The following is a 20,013-nucleotide window of genomic DNA, read 5'->3' as shown; positions in this document are numbered from 1 at the left end:
AAATGTAAGTACAAAATTTTTGTAAATCAAAAAAATTTGAATGTATAAGATTATAGAGTTTATATAATATTAAGGGCCTCTTCAGTTAATCCTTTTGCAAAACCATCACCAGTTAATTATATTTTTACATCAGTCTGGAAGATCACGTATTGGAAAGCAAGGTAAACCTGGAAAGTAACATCTTAGAAAGCAGGGTATACAGTGCTATACCTGACTAGGCCTTAGGCATGTCCTACAGGTCTCCACACTTCTACTGGGCATCCTTTGGCTAGTATAGATGTACTTCGTCACGTCTGCCCATCTGACATCCCCATGGACTCTTTAGGTGCAATCAGCAACAGTAGCTGTCCTTTTTATTCCCACCACCCCTTCTTTTTTGTTATGTTCACTAATTTGTTATATTTTTTAGATTCCACATGTAAGTGATATACAATGTTTATCTTTCTCTAACTTATTTCACTTAGCATAGTAGCCTGCAAGTCCAGCATCCATTCTTTTGAGAGAATACTATGTACTTGAGGCTGAAGTTCTTTGAGTCAAGTTTTAATTTACTTTCATAAAGTGCCATTCTGTACTTGTTAACAAGTATTACAAAGAAAAGGAACTAAAGCCGAGAGTATCAAAGCAACAAAATGGAAACAATGAAAAAAAATTTCACTTTGTACAAAAGGAGTCCAGTTTTTTTTTTATAGGTACTATTTTCTTTATACTTAATAATTGTATATTTCTCTACTGGACCAAATTCATGTTGTTAACATCACACTTAATTGTGGACTATGTAATCTTTCATAATATTCAACTCTAATAAGGACTTACCATAGCTGAATATTGAAGATCATTCTCCACTCAGGTCTTATGCTGTGTATTTTATAACTTTCTTTAGTCATCTTTGGATCTTTAAGGATAATGGTCAGGGATGGCATTGATCAATATAATCTTAGGATTGTCTAAAAATCATATTTTTAGTTAATATTGTCCCATTTCATCAGAAATAACAGTGCTTTAAATATTGTTATTTTCCTTACCCATAAATTTATGTATTAATGAATAGTAAATGGTTATGAAAAACCCTGAACTGAAAAAAGTCTTAATTTACTTATCTGAATACCTTTATAAAGGCTTTTTTAAAAAAATTCCTCGAGCCCAATAGTTTCATAGATGCCTTGAGCTGGGGTGACAGAAATGAGTGTTTTTTCTGTTGATTTCTGAGAATATAAGGTTTTTTTTTTGGGGGGGGGGGGCGGAATCTAGGTTTGTTCTTGGTCCTCTCCTGCTCAACCTGAGCAGAGAATCATTTGTCTGATAAGCAAAGTTTCTCTTCCCAGCATGCTTGGTTTTAGATTGTAGATTCAGGAGGTGGTTGGGGAAAGTGATGCTGGAGCTGGAAGTTTAAGCTGGAGGTTCAGGGGCTACCACCGTGACAGTTCTGAAGTTGGTTAGGTTCTGGAACATGTTGCAGTCCATTTCAACAGTGAGCCTCTGGCACCCCACCTTCACTGGCACGAACTTGAGTTGGGTGCGCAAAGTGTTTCTGGGCTGCACCGAATTCACTCTGAAATAGAAGAAAAGAAAAGTCGTAGTTCTGTCTCAGGGCCATTCCTTTGCTGGTCCCAGTGAATCTGATCCTTACCTGCTTACAGAGGTGGACCCTGAAGAAATAAACATGTAAGTACCCAGCTGTTAAAACAGGAGGTTTGAAGGGGGTAGAAGGCAGGAGCCTCTGGTGAGCAGCTGTATGGTTGAGAAGAGAAACATCCTATTCTAAGGGCTTCCAGGTTGCATCTGTTGTTTCATCACCTGTGACTTCAGTCTGGTCCCATTCTTGGTAATAGGCTTATGAAAACTATGGTTTTAGAAGCCTCATTGCTAACTGCAGTGGGTGTAGTGGGCATACTGAGATGTCAGGATGCCAGCAGGAGGTGTTTGGAGCCCTATCAGCAGCTTTCTTGTCTACCTGTGGACCTTCTTACGGTGACTGAGCAACTGGTGCGGATTTCTTTTGAGAAGCTTTGCCTTACAGTTTATCTGGGCGACCACAGAACTCTGGTTAAATGCTGGCAGTCCTCCTCTCAACTTATGGGCAGGAGTGACTGAGTTTCTTGAGGCTGAGGTGGTGGCTCAACAACCACACAACCTGTCAGGGACCTCGGGTTTGTAGGTGGGCATTGTGAACTCTAAACTGTGTGTGTGTGTTTAGTGGAGGATGCTGTGGAGCTCACGAGAGAAGGAGCAATGATTAACAAAGATACTTGCAACATCTAAAGCCAACAAGGTGCTAATAACCTAGATTATACAGGATTTGTGTGTATGAATATATGTGTGTGTATATATACCCACAGATCAACAAGGAAAAAAGGAAAAGCAAAAAAAAAAAAAGTGGGCAAAGTTAAAGAACTATACAGAGGAGGAAATGGAAAAGGCTAACAAACATGAAGAGTTGCAAATTAAAACAATGGTGAGATATTATTTGGTTCCCATTAGACCAGATTAAAAGAGAAAACGGTATTGCCAAGAGGAGAGGAATGGTAGGAATATAGAAGCTGGAGGGAACTGCAGCTAGTCTACAAACCAATCTGATAGCATGTGGTCAAACCAGGTCTTATCCTCTGTCTCAGCAACTCTATTCCTGTGCATTTACCCCCACACATGAATTTTCAAGCAGGTATGTAAGGGAGTATGTGTATTTGCAGTGTCTGAGAGTTGGAGGCACTGTGGAGTGGTGTGGTAGGAAGCAGGGGTATACATGATGGAGTAATTTGTAGCAGAAGCAATGGACTTAACGTGGATGAGTGAAAAACAGTTCTGAGTGAAATGAATTAGACATAACATTTATACAGTTTAAAAATACAGGCTCATGAAGTAACAGTACACATTTTACACATATTAAGACAAGGATATGAAGAGTGGTGGTGGGAATGGGAGTAGGGAATAGGAGTAAAAGGGAATGTGCAAATAGAAGTCTGTATTGTGTTGTCACTGGTAGAATGCAGCTCTTGCCTGTGATGTTCCCTAACCCCCTCACCTGTGTTAGTAATACCCAGGCCCTCTCTGCATGGCCAGGGCCTCAACCAGCATCAGGTGCCCAAAGGGCACAGAGCCTCCCTCTGTCCTGTACCCCTGTAAACACTGGTGGCCCCAGGGTGAGAGAGGCCCTGATCTTTTAGTTCAACTCTGGCAGGTATTTGCTCTGTCTTCATGGACACAGCAAACAGAGTGTCATCTTGGGTTCCTGCCATTCTTTGCCATTTGAGCCACCAGGGAAGCCCAGGTTCCTGCCTTTCTGACAGGTTGAGATACTTCTGTGGGATGAGCTTGTGGTCCCTTACCTGTAGCTCTTCTCTCTGTGAATGAGCCCCCTTCCAAAGATGGAGATCACACAGTCTTCCAAGGGAACATCGAGGGGGTTATGGATGCTGACCAAGGCCATCAGGGGCTGATTTTGCTCTGCTGTCTCTGGCATCTGTGGGGGATCCCAAAAGCATGGAGCTGTAGTCACTGCTTCCCTTCCTGGCTGCCGTCCCTGAACCCTTTCTTGGTTATTCTCCTATCTCTACCATCCTCACCTAAACTCAACTGCTGACTTCCCTACCCCTCTACTTGGTCTTCTGTGTTTACTCTCACCCTTGATCCATCACTGACAACACTGATGGTGCCTTTTCTTCACTTGGAAACCTTGGAAGGTTTCCCATTGTCTTAGAATTCAGCTTTGGTTGGCCTTCAGAGCCCTTCACAATCTAACCCCAATCTATCCCAGACTTCCCTGTTCTACCCCTGACTACACCCTAACCTCTGTGGGCAATTTCCCAGCCCCAGCACATCCCTCAGGCTCCCTTCCTTTGGGCATCTTTGCTCAGTCTTCCATCTGCAATGGCCTTCTCCCTCCTCTGCACTGAAAGCTTACCTATTGTTCAAAGCCTGACACAAATGCCACCTCCTCCATGAAGTTTTCCCAAACCCCCAGCCGGAAATAGGCCTCTTTACTTCACTTGTGCCAGAGTGACTTTGTTCCTCTGAAAGCTCTTACATAGACGACCACACGTCATGTCACCCTTGCCCAGCTGTAACCCCCTCCAGGGCAGAGACCAAGTCACATTCATTTTGGTCTGGGTACGCATGTGGAAAGAGGACTGGACTAAGAGCCCTAAGCGTCTAAGACAGCCCATTTTTATGATTTGTAGGCATGATGCTTTCCTCATCTGAATAATGGGAAGAGTTCACCTCCCAGGGCTGTTGTATTAAAAGAAGTAAAACGTGAAAATACATTGGTGTTGTATAAAGTGCTAAATGACCGTATCTTTGTGAGTTTGGAGGCAGCCACTGAGAAGACTCCCAATTTTAGAAACCTTTACTTAAACTGTAAAGATTTAGTATCATATATAAGAAATCTCTTTCAAGAGAAGGAGCTCTCAGCCCAGCATTTCCTGATAGTTTCTTCAGCACGGTCACCTGCTCTGAAGCTTGAGGGGCTCTGTTCTTTCTGAAATGGCGACCGAATAGCAGCAAATACAGCGATTTGGGGAAGGACTGGTGCCTACCTCTATGGCAAGGTGTGGTCTGCAAATGGCGATGTCTTGCTGGGCGAAGCAGGGAAGGCTGGAATGCGTTGCCATGGCAGTGAGTCTGAGGAAGCTATTCTCTGGCAGGTTTTGTTCAAAACTGGAGTTGAACAGGGAGGTAGAGATTTTCTCAGCTGAAACACGTAACAGGTGGAGTCAGTGCCCAGGAGTGCTCCAGAGACACACATGACTCCCAAGAGTCAGGGCCTCGCTGAAGCCAGAAAGACTCAGAGCAATTTCAGAATGAACTCACTCAAGAACCCACCCGAAAGGACTTCTCTGGCGGTCCAGTGGTTAGGACTGCATGGTCTCAAGGCAGCGGGTGCAGGTTCAACCCCCAGTCAGGAAAACAGTTCCCACATTCCACAACCAAGCGCCCAAATGCTGCAACTAAGACCAGGGGCGGCAGAAAACAAACAACCCACCCACCCGAGACCAACATCACCATCGTGAGCACAGCACTTGGTAGACTGCCTCCACAGGGCTCTGGGAAGGGCCCTGTGAACTACAAGCGGAGCCTCAATCTCCTCGTCTAGTAACAACACCTAGCTGGGACGGCTTCTGGTTCATGAGACAGTTGTTAGGTGTTGGCCTCAGACCTGCCACCCAGTCATGGCTGAATATATGCTTGCTTGGTCCCCTCCCCTCCTCTGCTTCTGTGCTTTCCCGTTTGCACCACTTCCCTCCTCACCACTGCCTCCAGGGTGAGGCCCCCTCTGTGCCCAGATCCTGTCCTCTGCTTTTTAAATCAGTGCTCCATCCCAACCCCATCGCTGCTTAGCTGTGTAACTGTGGGCAATTTATTTAACTTTCTGTGTCTTGGTCTCCTCATCTTTTGTGGGGATGATAATGGTTCCTGCCTCATAAGGTCATCATGAGGATGAATGAGATAATGCATACAGAACACTTAACATCATGTTTGCCGAAAATAAGTGCTCAATAAATGTGAGCTATAATTATTCTAGCTGTGTCTCGTTTCCTCAAAGGTTGCACCATCGATTATAACCCATCTCTCCTGAGGCTTCGTCTTTTTCTATTATTTCTTCTTCAGCATATAAACAGGTTCTGCTCTCTATCATCTTAAAAGAAAACAAAGAACACCTTCCCTCTCGGAAGTGTCCCTGCCACCCAGCCTCTCTTCTTTTTCCACCCATTCTTCCAGGAAGGACTGCATACCCTGTCTCACCTCCTCAGCTCTCAGTCAGTTTAAGCCCCAGGAACCTATTGCTTCTCCATCAGACCTCTCTTGTCAGTAGAGGCTTTCCAGCCTTGGCCTCTCACAGCCTGTCCGCTGGCCATGCTGGGCTCCCGCTTCTCTTTGACGTCGTCTCTCACTCTACTGTCTCCCTGTCTGGTGCCTATACGCTGGTGCTGCCTGGGTTTCCTCCTTGCCCTCTCATTTTCTCTCAGTCCTTCCCCACTCTCCCCTGCCCCCTCCAGGACTTTATCTAGAATACCAGGTTTAGGTTTCCAGCTGCCTACTGGCCATCACAGCTCAGATGCCTTATGGGATTTCAAACCCAGCATGCAACAAGCAGAACGCATCATCTTTCTCCCCAAACCTGTTCTTTCCCATTGGCCCTACTTTAGAGGCTCACCCAAACTGGAAGCACCCTCTAGCCACATACACAAGTTCAATCCTGCCCACTTCTATAATATGACTTCATTTGAAAAGTTCTGCTAGTTTACTTTGTCCTTCAGTTTTTTCAAAACCTTCCAACTTCTACTCTGTGGTTGTTGGACACACATTAGATACACATTAGAATCATATGGGAAGCTTAAAAAATTCCCAATGCCAAGCCACACCCCAAGTCAGTTATAACAGACTCTGACCGAGAGACCTAGGAATCAGTATATTTAAAGTTCTCCAGATGATTCAACATACAGACAAGGTTGAGATACAGGACTCTAATATGACCCCTTCCATTCCATTCTACCAAAAGTTCTTTTTCAAAAATGAATTTCTAATCCCATTGGCTCCTCTGGTTTTACCTTTTACCAGCTCCCCATTGCCCAGAGAATAAAACCCAAACTCTTGGGCAGCATCTACAAGCCACTTCAAGATCTGGTCCAGTCTGGCTTTCACGCAACTCCCCCTCTCCACTCCTCCCACTCTTGGAAAGGGAACAGGGTGGAAAGACTGGAGGCAGGGGGACCAGTCAGGAGGTTGCTGCAATCATGTAAACAAGCTCTATTCCACTGATTCTCTTGCCTGCACATTGGAGTCACCCAAGGACTTAACAATATTTTTGATGTTTGGGTCAAACTGTAGAGTTTCGGACTTAATTGGTCTGGGGTGCAGGCTGAGCATCAAACTTCCCCCAGGTGGTTCTTATGTGCAGCAAAGTTGGAGAACAGCTGCTCTAGTCCAGGGAATTTCAACCCTAGAATAACACAGGGAGCTCTGAAAAAATTCCAGTGCCTGGATCCGGCTCCAAATCAGTTACATAAGAATCTCAAGGAGGAGGAAGAACCTGGGCCTATGTCCCCTCTGCCTGGAAAGCCCATGACTCACTTCTCTGACACTGCCTTACTCATCCTTCAAGACCCAGGGCAGCCTGATTTACCTGGGGGCAGCCTGCTCCTGCCTGGGAGAGATGCTAATCCACCATTGTACTGCGTTTACCTGTCAAACACTTCTTAACACTGCTCCATAGTCTGTTTACTCAAATGACTACAATCAGAAATGGGGGCTTTGTTTTTCCTGTGTGAAGCTCAGTAAATACGTATTGAATGAGAGAGAGAGCGCGAGAGCACATCAGGAACTAGAAACCATGTCGTCAAATCTGCAGGGGTTGCTGTGTGGCTGCTGCCTGCTCAGAGTGGGAGCCGGGTGTGTAGAGTGTTGGGAAGGGATCACAGATAGTTACCTGAGTTGGCACTGAGAGTAAGGACAAACTTCTTCCTCCAGAGCTTGGCCGCAAGGACACCATTGTAGTACACTGCCTGTAGCCCAACTGCCAGCTGCACTTCCTTCTCCTGGTCACTGGGGTTTAACAAGTTCACAGAGAACTCTACATTCTTTCCCAGGGCTAGGGAACTCGGCGCTTTCAAAAAGAGTTGCAGAGGATCATCAGTCTCACAGCTAGGAGGATGGATGCCATCATTCTTGCGTTCCATTCTGTATTTCTGGACTTTCTCCAGCACCTTTTTTTCTTGAGAAGATCCTGAAGAATGGAATAAACAAAGCAGCCCTCTTACCCAACAGGTATGCTGCTGCTAAGTCGCTTCAGTTGTGTCCGACTCTGTGCGACCCCACAGACGGCAGCCCACCAAACGCCCCTGTCCCTGGGATTCTCCAGGCAAGAACACTGGACTGGGTTGCCATTTCCTTCTCCCAGCAGGTATAGACCGTTCTAATAAAAGCTCAGGATTAAGGTTCATTGACCCACTACTGCTCAAATCTGCCAAGGCCGCCAGAGCCTTGCAGACCTCTTGTGCCACATGGAGCTGAAAAAAGGGTTTGTGTTAGACACACTCACCACAGACACAGTGTGTCTCTTCCAAGTCACTCAGGGGTCAAGTTCTTTAAGTACTATGAATTTGCCCCTTGAATGGTGGGAGAGCTAGTTTTTGTACAAGTTGCAGGAACTTGTATTTTCCTAAATGAAGGAGTTTGGACTTATTCCAAGGGAAATGGAGGCCATGGAATATTCTGGAGCAGGAATATTCTGTAACATAAATATATTTGTGTCCTGGGAAGCTCACTCTGGAAACTCTAAGTTAGAGATGGAATAATGATGGGGAGGCTGGAGGCAGAGGTCCAATTAGGAGGCTACTATAATACTGTAGAAAAAAGATGATGAGGCCCTGGGTGACCTGCAGGCAGTGGGGAAGGAGATGAGGAGATGGGTGTTGAGGGTACCATTGGGAGGCTCAAGAAAAGTGCAGGCCTTCTTGTTTGGACAAATGGGTGGACAGCGCAGCAGTGCGCTCTAGTAACTAATATGGAGGGGAATACACAGGGAGGCTGGCGAGTGTTGGAGGACAGCAAGAGAGAGAGAATATTTCCTGGCAGCTGGGCTCGTTTTTTGTTTTGTCTTTGGCCATGCCACACGTGACATGTGGGATCTTAGCTTCCTAAGCAGGGATTAACCCCCTGCAGTAGAAGTGCAGAGTCTTAACCACTGGACCACCAGGGAAATCACCTGGGCTTGTTATTAAGTATTCTGTTCTATAGCAGTGGTTCTCAGCTGGGGACAATTTTGCCCCCAGGGGACATCTGGAAATGTCAGGAGGCATTTCTGGTTGTCACAACTGGTGGTGGTGGTTGGAGGAGGGGCTGGCATCTAGAGGGTACAGACCAGGAAGGCTTCTGAATGTCGCAGGTTGCACAGCCTCCCAGATAGCAGAAGTATCTGGTCCAAAATGTGAATAACGTCAAACAGGGTTGAGAAGTCCTGTTTTATGTGATGGGGAACGGACTGCACGTCTCCCTGGCCTGCATGTGTCTGGCCCATTCCTTTCCCTCTGTTCCTGTTTGGGGCCCTCCTCTGCCTGGTGCGTGCATGCTAAGTTGCTTTAGTCGTATGCAACTCTTTGCAACCCCACAGACTGTAGGCACTCAGTCTGTCCATGGGATTTTCTGGGCAAGAAAACAAATGGGTTGCCATTTCCTACTCCAGGGCATTTTCCTGACCCAGGGATCGAACTGGCATCTCCTGAATTGGTGGGCAGATTCTTTACCTCTGAGCCACCTGGGAGGCCCCCCACTGCCCGGTACCTTCAGGATACTTGTAGTTCTGTGTGATGTCCTCACGGCGGTCACAGTCCACATTCTTGGTGCTGATATTATTGCCAAAATACTTAGTGTTGCAGTCAGTCAACTCCAGTGTCCCGTCCTCACGGCACCTCCAGACCACACATGAGGCATTAATTGAGGCAAAAATGTCTGATACTGCAGGGCTCAGCCACACAGTCCCCTCCTTGACCGCTTTGACTGGGACCAGATCACAGGCCTCCAGGACTGACGGAGAGAAATGTCAATGAGTGAGAGGAATCATACCAAGACCTTGGCTTTGGTCAGAGCAGCAAAACCTCTATCCCCATCCTAATGCCCTATTGCCCCTCCACTGGAATCAAGGTCAGAGGTGGGCACTAGGCAGGGTTTCTGAGAGGGCACAGCTGGGGTGAAGCTCACTTTTAGTGACAAAACTTTTTGGTCAGGGTCTATGGCAGGCACTCTCTTGGACAAGACCTCAGAGTTACAGAGTACATGGGAGTTCCTAAGCCAGCTTGACCACAGACACGGCAGGAGGAGGTTGCCTTTGTTGAGCACTTCCTACGTGCCTGGCTCTGTGACTGTTCTGTTCCTGGGGGACCTTAGGCCAGCATCACACTGCTCACTATCAGTCCTGGGACCACTTCTGTTTTAGGGGCTGCAGACCTGCTATGGACCACCTGCTGCCCCTGTTTCCTCTCCAAGGGACTCCTTGTCCTCTTGCAGCTCTGTGTAACCTGGTGGTCCTAGGCCCACCCCAGGCTTTACCTTCATCTCCTTTAAGAGCACTTAGGTATAGAATCTGCCATCCGTCATAACCCTCAGGCAGAGCAGGCCGGGCCATCCAGCACTCCGTGGAAGTCTGGAAGATCCTGAAGCAAAGGGAACAATACAAGTGGGGGGGAAAAGTCCTGAAGCAGTCCAGAGACGACAGAGCTGAGACTAAGTGGATGGGAGGACGCTGTGTAAGAGTGGTTCCAACGCTCCCAGGAAGGGGTGTGCGTCTCACATTCGCCCTGACCTTCAGAATCCTGCCTTCCGGAGTCCTGAAGGCCTATTCACAGCAGGGCTACTTGGGCTGGGGGTTCCCATGGATGACAGGCTGCGGGTTTGGAGCCCGTTCAGGTCTGGGACATCACCCATCCCCTTTGGGCTTCTCACCAGGCTCTGCCTCTGTTGCCTTCTCCGTTCTGAAGCCCCTCCTCATTGTAGTACTCGTCTACCAGCAGGTCCCCGCCGGTGCCCTGGGCTGAGGTGAACGTGGTAACAACTCGGGCAGGGATTCCCAGGCCTCGCAGCACTGCATGGAAGCGGGCAGAGGGTCAGGGCGCCAGAGAGGCCTGGGACGCGGGGATGGGGCCTATGGCTAGCATTCTCAGTGTCTCCTCTGGACACTGGGCAGTTTCATGGTCTTAATGCCAGGTGACACTGTGGAAAGAGAAGGGGCACAGGAACTGACACCCGCCCGACCTACGCTATATGAAGGCCAAGTAATGAGAAACAGACAAGTTACGCAGCGGGTGCAGCACACAGCAGGGGGAGGCTTCCACAGAGCGCTGGGACTGGCTTTTCTGGGGCAGAGGCAGGGAGGAGCTTAGGGGAGTCTGGGAGCAGAGCTCACCAGATGGGCCCAACTTTGCTGAATCTGGTTGGGAGGAGTGGCTGGGGAAAAGCCATCTTAGCTAGATGGTGCATGGGAAGTGATCACAGTGTGGTGGAGGTGGGGGAATGCTGCAGAGTGGAGGCCGTGGCTGCTTTGGGGCAGGGGGTGCTGGGCAACCCAAGATGCAAGGCAGACACTCTGTGCAGTAGCCAAGGTGACTTGTCTGAGTGTGGCAGGGTCTGCTCTGTACCTGTGCAAGCAACAGCTGCCAACACCCAGGCCTGACCCTCGTACACGGGTCTCCCATGACCAGTGACCCACTGTCGCAGGATGGGCGCACTGCCCCGGCGCTTGTTCAGCAAGGCCCTTTCCTCCGTGGTCTGGATCTTCGCAGTGGGCAGGACAAGCTTCTCCTTAAGAATCTGCAGCTGTTTGGGGAAATGTGTGGATGTTTATGGGGGTGGGTAGGGAGGGCTTGGGTTTCTCAGGTGGCACTAGTGGTAAAGATCCTGCCTGCCAGTGCAGGAGATGAAAGAGACATGTGTTCAATTCCTGGGTGGGGAAGATCCCCTGGAGGAGGGCATGGAAACCCACTCCAGTATTCTTGCCTGAAGAATCCCACGGACAGAGGAGCTTGGTGGGCTAGAGTCCATAGGGTCACAAAGAGCCAGACACAACTGAAGTGACCTAGCATGTCCATAGCGAGGGCTCATTACAGCTCTCCAGGTGTGAACAGACCACCTGTATGGGAATCACCTGGAACTTGTTAAACCTGCATGTTCCTGGGCTCCACCCTCACCCCTTGGGATGGTGTCTGGGAATCCTCCTTTTTAACAAGTCCTTCAGAAGCAGGGGTTCATGAGCCATGAAAGTGAAAGTGTTAGTTGCTCCATCATATCCAATTCTTGTGACCCCATGGACTGTAGCCCACCAGGCTCCTTTGTCCATGGGATTCTCCAGGCAAGAACACTGGAGTGGGTTGTCATTCCCTTCTCCAGGGGATCTTCCTGACCCAGGGGTTGAAACCTGGATCGAACCCAGGTCTCCCGCATTGCAGGTGGATTCTGTACCGTGTGAGCCACCAGGGAAGCCCATAGTGGCAAACGACACTCAGGACACGAGAGCAGCAGGAGGGCTGCCCCTCGCTGGAGGCTTTCACCGTTCCTTGGTCTGCCTGGCCCTGATTCTTTGAGTGTTTGCACCTGGGACCTTGAGGCCCACGTTTCTTCCTCCTCGCAGGCTAGCACTTTCCCTCACCACCTCCTCAGAGGAGAGGACTGAGCCACATGAGGAAATGGAGAGCGCATTACTCCTATGAGAGAACTTTTTAAGGACAATAGGAAAGGACCAAGCCACCTTCATGGGAATAATTTAGAAATGAAAACAAGTTCCTTTGACTGCTTTATCACCAACCCACGGGTAAGATGGAACTGACCCCCTTCTTCCCAGGGACCTAAGCTCCCTGTCAGGGCTGGGAGTGGGGAGGCAGGGAGAGGGAGGTCTCAAGGAAATCCAGGTCAGTTTTAGTCCTTGCTGGCTTGTGACCTGAAGGAGGACACCTTTCGGTCATTTCTTTCCCCGCTGGATGCTACTGTCTGCCCCTCCTCACTCAGACCCTTCTCCAGGGCCTGTCCCCTGCACTCTGGGAGGAGGCGACCATTTGTGAGTAAAAAACTTCTGGGGCCCTAGACAGGGGCAGCTCTGGCAGAGGACTGCTGTCTCATCTCCTCTCTCTCCCTACCCCGTCCTCACTCACCAAGGAGCCCAAGACTTGGGCCACATGCACGGGGTTGCCCCACTTCTCCACCTGCTTGTCCACAGTCAGTAAGCGCAAGCCAAGGTCGATCACATCCTCCTCGAGCTGTAAGGACCATACAGGGCCGCCCATGATGGAGGGTGTGCAGGTTAGCCACTCCTCCCACAAGTCAACCCCGCCCCTTGTCCTTCTTGACTCAGGCTCCACTCCTTCCTGCCGTATTCCTGAAGAAGTTCTCGCTTTTCCCTCTGCCCCAGGGCCCTGCACCTCAGCCTTTTGCCTCTTCTGTTGCCTGACTGCTGATAGTGTGGGCTTTTGAGCACCAGGGCTCTGTCGAGTCCTTTCATTCCTACAGTTTTTCATGTAATTTGCTCCCACAGCTCCTAACAGGGCTGTCCCTGTGTGGGGGTGGATAAAATGGCAGCTTCTGCTCCGGAGGAGCAGAAGTGAGGAGTGAGAGAGACACGTGGGCACTTAGGCTACAGATCTCAGCAATGTGGCTGGGGCTCTAGGAGAGATGCCAACCCAGGGAGCACAGTGGAGAGTCCCTCTGCCTCTGGGGGCTGCGAAAACTTTCAGAGGGCCTTAAAAGATGGGCAGGCCTTTTCCAGGTGGCAAGTGAGGGAAGGTATTCCTGGCAGAGGGAACATTCAGCCTGCACAATTGAGGCTGAATGCATGGAGTTGGTGGGGGAGTGCTGCATGGAGTTGGTGGGGGAGTGCTGCTCTTGGGGAGAGGGAAGCAGTGGCCTGGCTGTGAAGAGTCTTGTGTGTCAAGCCAGGGGATTTGGTGTCTATCCTGTAGATGGTGAGGATTTAACAGAGGCTTTATCTGCATGGTCTTTAGGAAGATAACTCTGGTGGTTGAGGAGGATGGTCTAGTGTGACCCTGAGGGGAGCCAAGTACCACGTGGCTGAACTTGCACGAAAAAATGGCCTCATGACCAGAGGCTCTGGACTGGCCCAATCTGTTTGACGTGAGCACTGAAAGTTATGGGGTGATCACTGTCTCCCCACCTTCCCTGGAGGGCCCCGTACCTGGCCAAAGTCCCAGGGCTCGGCCTGGATGCAGTCAGCCGTGCCCAGGAAGATGAGGCCATTCTGGTTCAGCAAGTACTCCCTGCGCTGAGCTTCATTCCCCAGGAACACAGCATCCTCTGGAGAGAAGCAGGCAGGGATGAGGGACTGTGGGATGCTAGGTGTGCCGTCCATCTCCAGGCCTTTGCCCTCCCTGATTAGGGGAGATTCTGCTGCAGGCCCTCCCTTCAGCTCCAGGCCTGGTAGAGACTGTGAAGGAAACCCCTCTTTTCATCCCATACTGGGACCAGGCCTCCTCTCTGGTGAGAGTGGGGAAGGGGATGAGAGTCCCTGGGTCAGCCACAGTGCCTTTCATGGCCAGCCAGCAGACAGGAATAAGCCAACCTTAAAAGTCCTACTGGTTCACAAAGAAACCTGCTCCTGAACCAAGAACATTTGGCAATAGGCCAGGGGGCTTCCCAGAGGGGCTGCTATGTCTCTCCCACAAGTTCAACCAGAAAAAAGTGTTTCAGAAAAAGCAAACAGGTTGACAGATGTGAGCAGAAGGGAAGACAAGTAGGGTCGGAGGGAGAATGGGGCTGTGTGTGTGAGGGAACAGTGGGAGCCACCCGGCGTGTCCAAGGGGGTCTAACCTCTTCCTGCTGCCTCTCCTACTATCTTCATTGCACGGTTGCCTGGGGGTCATGAACGGGGTGGGGGTTTTAAGGAGGCCATCGCCTACTCTAGGAAGCTGGGAGCAGCTGGCGGACCTAATATGCTTGTCAAGTGTCTCTCTCTGCCTGTTGCCAGGGGTGAATTAGGGGCTGGTTAGACTGGTTCCTGGAGACTAGAATGAGAAGAGGATTTCCAAACCATCCTCCCAGGGATCCAACTAGGATGAGGGTACTCAAAGTAGCAGAATGCTGGGATATTAGATATCAGGAAGCCCTGAAAAACCTTGGGCAGAAAATCACAGAATCATGTGCCCAAGGAGCCCCGGGTCCCTGCCCCTCCATCCTGAGTACTATCTGTGAGGTCAGCTGGACATCGTCTCTTTGGAAATTGCTTCAGAGCGAGGAGTTTGGCCCCAGGCTCTGCAGACTTTGGGAAGTACATTATCAGAGCACAGGTATCACCCTTCTTCTCAGCTTGGGTGCATCCCCTCCCCTCTTTATAAAGCTCCCTGCTTATGAATAGGACCTTGACTTTCACTATAGGGTGTAAAATTTCCTTTTGAATCCAGAAGAGCCCCATCTTCAAGTATGGTAAGATGAGACTGAGTCCCAGATAATTTCTGAAAATCTCTAACTCACCTCCCAGATGGGCAGTGCCAGGACTTCCCCTCTGGCTAGACAGACGCCTCACCCCTACAGAGAGGCCTTCCCTCACCGGTCCCAATAAGCCAGGTGTGGAGGCAGGAAACTTGGCGTAGAGTCAAGACCGTGAGCTCCCTCTGAACCAAGGCCTGTTCCAGATCTGTATTTCTGCATCTTTGTTCAGGTTGGCAGGGCCTAGCTCTGGATGTGCGCTCAGTCAACAAGGCAGGTACAGTCAAGCCTCAGTTTTGGAGGGAAATGGCTTGAGGGCAGTATGTGGAGAGCCATGGGCCCTCGCTCAGCTGAAGGGGGCTTGAATCCATACTCTCCCACATGGGGCAAGGGCACCTCAGTGGACACTAGTTCTCCTCCATTGTTCCACCTGCCAACCCCCTTGGAGCAGGAATGAAGGGCCTGGACTGAGGACAGACAGGGCTATCCGAAGGAGGGGGCCACCCGAGGACTCCAGGCTGGGCAAGTGAAGTGGAGACAGGGAGTTACTGGGACTCAGGTGCTGATTAGGGAGGCCATCAAGCCCTGGGATCCAGGGACTTCAGGGTAGATTTCTTCTACTTCCCCTTGTTCCCAGCCCTGCCTCATAAGGAGGCCCCTTTTGGGCTGGCAGTGAATTTGTGAAAGGAAAAGGCTAATCTGGGGGTAGCAGGGATGGGCAAACAGGAAGAAACTGTTTTCCAGTCCTCTCAATAACTGTGCAGGTAGCCCAAAGGATTAAGGTGGGGTGTGGCGGATTCACAAAGGAAACAGACTCAGTCTTCAGAATGGGAAGGAAGAGGAGATGTTCTCTTGGCTTTCGTCTGGGGCACATAAACCATGTCTAATGACTTTTCTAGATTAAATAGTCCTGACAGCTAGGGCTGAGCTTTGCCAGAGGTGGCCACCGGCTGGGCCTCAGGAGGCCACCTGACCCCAGGAAAGTCCATCCAGAGGCTGCTGAGCTAGGGAGACTGGTTGCTAATACGCTGCTCTAGGCAAGTATTTGGATGGGTCATGGTGGAGAGAGAGTCTAGAGTAAGGACAGAACTAACAAATAGAAAGAAGCAAGAAGGAAGATTTACTGTGAAGCTAAAACTGAAGCTTTGGGTCCCTCACCAGCACAGAACCCCCCTTCAAGTCAGGGGGGCCTAAGCAATTCAAAATTCTATGTTCTTTTTCTTAAAGAGGATCCCCCAAATTAATTAAAAACTCAGGTCCTGCAAAACCTGGATTCACCATGGAGACAGACTATGGGAGCCCAGGGAGGGATCAGAGAAACCTGTCCCGCAGGCCCCCTCTTATCCTGAAGTGCTTTCCAGCTCTTGGCCCCTATTCTGTTATCACAGAGGGAGTTCTTCTGGGGTCACCTCAGTGAGTCTCAGCTCCGGTGACTAAGTAGCCTGAGCCAGGACCAGACTAGCCTCTGCTCTCAGTGGGAAGCTCTGGGCTTCTTCCATCAGGTGACACCAAGTCAGGACCCAGGGTCTGAGAGGCCGTTCATCCAGGGAGTGGTTTCCACAGTGGCTAAGTACCTGTGCTGTTCTGGAGGGAGCTGTCCCCTGGGGCCCCGGCTCCAGGGCCTTGAGTCTTGCACAGCCCAGGCTGACCCAGGTCCAACTTACCTCGATTCCAGGGGTTAAAGAGCAGTGTGAATTGGCCTAGGCATTGTTTCCTGCCCGAAATCTGCAGCAGGAGTGAGTAGTGGCCAATGATAGCATCTGCAGGTGTGGTCACAGAGATTGTCCAGGACTGGTCATCTCTCTCCTCCACCATTGCACTCCACCACTTCCGGTCCCCCAGACTGGAAACCGAGAACGTGACTTGGGTCCCACTGGCCATGGAAGGTTGCTTTCCTGCAGTCACACAGAGATGAATTGGTAATTTGGACCCCTTGGCCACAACTCAGAGTAACAAAAGGAAGTATCACAAAACTGAAGTAAGTGAAAATTAGATTTGGAGGAGAATGAAAGCCACTCATCAAGGAATGGGGGTCAGAAAAGGGTGAGGGGAGAGCACAGGTCCTTAGTGCCCATGGACATCTAGAAAAGTTTCATAATGTATAATATGGGCCTCGTCATATATCCTTCACTGGACCGATGTGAGGTCTGAATGAGATATTGCAAGTAAAGCCCTTGGCTCAAAATCTGACATGTAGTACAGATTCAGCAAGTAGTAGAAATTAAATGTTATATTTAGCCTAGATTAAATCCCATTCAGGCTTTTCTACAAAACTGATATTATATATGTAACAGAAAAACTCCTTAGTGATGATGCAGCCAAGAAACTTCTGAATTATGATAAATGCTACTTACTATGCATATTATCAGGCTTCCCTGGTAGCTCAGCTGGTTAAGAATCTGCCTGCAATGCAGGAGACTCCGATTTGATTCCTGGGTCGAGAAGATCCACTGGAGAAGGGATAGGCTAGCCACTCCAGTATTCTTGGGTGGCTCAGATGGTAAAGAATCCACTTGCAATATGGGAGACCTGGTTTTGATCCCTGGGTTGGGAAGATGCCCTGGAGAAGGGAATGGCTAGAAGGGATAGGCTAGCCACTCCAGTATTCTGGCCTGGAGAATTCCATGGACAGAGGAGCCTGGCAGGCTATAGTCTATAGGTCACAGAGAGTTGGACACGAATGAGCGACTTTCACTTTCATTTCCTTGCATATTATCTCATCCTCACAGGATTTCTTGAGGCCCAGGTGCAGTGTGAGCCAGTTGCCCCTTGGTTCTCTGAGGTGGGGCTGGAGAAAGAACCCCCTAGTCCTACTGCCAGTGGAGTTGAGGTCAGTCCCACTCACCAGTTTGTGCAATGAAGGCTACCTTCTTCAGGGCACGCAGAAATGTGTGGACTGGAGCCTGAAAGTGCAAGCTGATGGTGAAGGGCTGCCCCCGCCTCACAATGAGCCGCTGGGAGCTGATGTCATTGGTGTGGTGCTCTGCATTGTTTCTCGCTGCCTGGAAGTCGCAGCTCTTGATCCCCAGGCCTGCTGTGGAGAGAAAGAAATCCTGGAGACTAGGTAAATGTGACAACATCAGTAAAAGCAGAGACCCTGAAGTCAGAGATGCAGGGTTCAAATCCTTGGCTCAACTTACTAGCTGTGCTGTCTCAAGCAAGTAGCTTAACCACTCATCCTCAGTTCCCTCTTCCTCAGAATAACCACCCTCCTTGCAGGGTTATGAAAAACAAATGAGGTAATGTACATAATATTCTCAGCCCCATGTCAGACACATAGTATAAGTCCCTGTTGCTACTATTAATAAGAACAATGCTTGTTCTCATTGTTGACCTCCTTTTCTGGTCCCAATTCAAAAGCAATGAATAAAATCCAGAATTTTGCTCACCCCTACTCATTTTTGTCTAAGAATACAATGATCATTTTTAGAGCTAATTTTGAAGTCACTGATTGAGTCCAATTCTTTTGTTTTACAAGTGAGAAGAGTGAGGCGCAGAGAGCAGCTCACTCGAGATTGCGTGTGGCTTTCACCTAAAGGCTCATTAAACCCAGAGTACCATGCAGCCCAGAAAAACCCTACAAGGAGGGGGCCTGTGAGTATTAAGACATTCTCCCAGGCAATTCTCACTTTATAACAAGAATTTGTAAACATGCTAACAGAGGCTAAGCCTTCTGTATCCTCTGCTTCTGCCTGTTTCCCTGCTTGGTGTCTGCCTCTGTCCCTTTTAGTTGGATTCCCTGACTGTGCTGTGCTCTGCTGTACTAAGTCGCTCAGTCATGTCTGACTCTTTGTGACCCTGTGGACTGGGGTCCATGGGGATTCTCTAGGCAAGAATAAAATAGTGGGTTGGTATGCTCTCCTCCAGGGGATCTTCCCAACCCAGGGATCTAACCCAGGTCTCTGGCATTTAGGTGGATTATTTACCATCTGAGCTGCCAGGGAAGCCCTTGCATACTGGAGTGGGTAGTCTATCCCTTCTCCAGGGGAGCTTCTGACCCAGGAATTGAACCCGGGTCTCCTGCATTGTAGTTGGATTCTTTATCAGCTGAGCTACCAGGGAAACCCTGGTTTCCCTGACTCCTGCCTCCCTTCTCTCCTACTTAGCTTTGAGGCTATGACACCCTCATGCTTTCCCAGGTTGTCTACCAGATGGACCACAACCCAGTAAAAATAGTCATGTTAGGATGATGCTGGGATAAGAGTATAAATCTATTTAACCACCATCACCACCTTACCACCGTCATCACAACTATGACCAATTTACCACCAACAACCCAGTCGATTGTCACTCCATAGCCACACCCCCAGCACCACACCACCACTGCACCCATCACCACTTCCCACCATAACTCACCTCCATCATCTCCTCTGCTGCCAGCACCAACTACTACCTTTCCCACCAGAGTCACACAAACACTGCCTCCCCTCCCACCAGCACCAGCGACCAGCTCGCACACTAGCTCCTCCATCATCAGCACTATGCATTTACTATTCCCCCAACATAGCCCTACAACCACCACCTCCACCACTGTTAGCATCCCCTAACACCTGCAACCATCGTTGCTCATCATCACCTCTGCTACCATCCTGCTTATTTTAACGAAAGCATAATGATAGAGAAGCTACTGAGAGCCCAGTAAGTCCTGTGGAGAGCTGGCTTGGCTCACCTTGTCCCATGGCTGCAGGCTGCTCTTATCCACTTGGCTACTGGAAATGCTGTCTTGAACTGTTGCTCTGAGCTCCCTCTCTGAATCTGTCTTCCAGACAGAAAATGATGATGGGCACTTTTGTTGGCTTAAGAATCTGTAAAGAGTGGCATTTCCTTCTACTCCACCTGTGTGCTTCCCCACATGTTTGTCTTTCCTGTTCCCTCCCCTCTGGTATCTCTTGGACCAGCTGCAGGAGTTCCCCATTCTCGTTTATCTCTTGTACCAGGAGGCCCAGACAGGGGTATATCTGGCAGGCTTGAGTGGGAAGTGAATTGCGGGGGGAATCTGCCAGTTGAAGAAGCCCAGATACATGTCTAAGCCTCTAGCTTCCGGGGCCTCAAGAGACCCTCAGAGATATTACCTCAATGACACTGGAAGACTCT

General features: G+C 49.5%; 1 protein-coding gene across 1 annotated transcript; it reads right to left on the bottom strand.

Annotated features, from left to right (window-relative positions):
• Positions 1–1,389: 1,389 nt before the first annotated feature.
• EPB42 (erythrocyte membrane protein band 4.2) lies at positions 1,390–19,598 on the bottom strand. Its single transcript, XM_068966297.1, has 13 exons — positions 19,589–19,598; positions 17,765–17,950; positions 16,584–16,814; positions 13,673–13,791; positions 12,636–12,740; positions 11,130–11,307; positions 10,438–10,576; positions 10,045–10,148; positions 9,280–9,522; positions 7,427–7,723; positions 4,536–4,690; positions 3,327–3,460; positions 1,390–1,552 (listed from the first exon to the last, which is right to left on the bottom strand). Exons 1-13 carry the CDS (start codon positions 19,596–19,598, stop codon positions 1,390–1,392), a joined length of 2,064 nt encoding a protein of 687 aa, XP_068822398.1.
• Between the last annotated feature and the right edge of the window lie 415 nt (positions 19,599–20,013).

Source organism: Capricornis sumatraensis, chromosome 2 (genome assembly GCF_032405125.1).
Source record: "Capricornis sumatraensis isolate serow.1 chromosome 2, serow.2, whole genome shotgun sequence".
In the NCBI taxonomy this organism is placed as follows: Eukaryota; Metazoa; Chordata; class Mammalia; order Artiodactyla; family Bovidae; genus Capricornis; species Capricornis sumatraensis.
The sequence above is the reverse complement of the archived record's forward strand: the minus strand, read 5'-3'. Positions and strand labels throughout refer to the sequence as shown.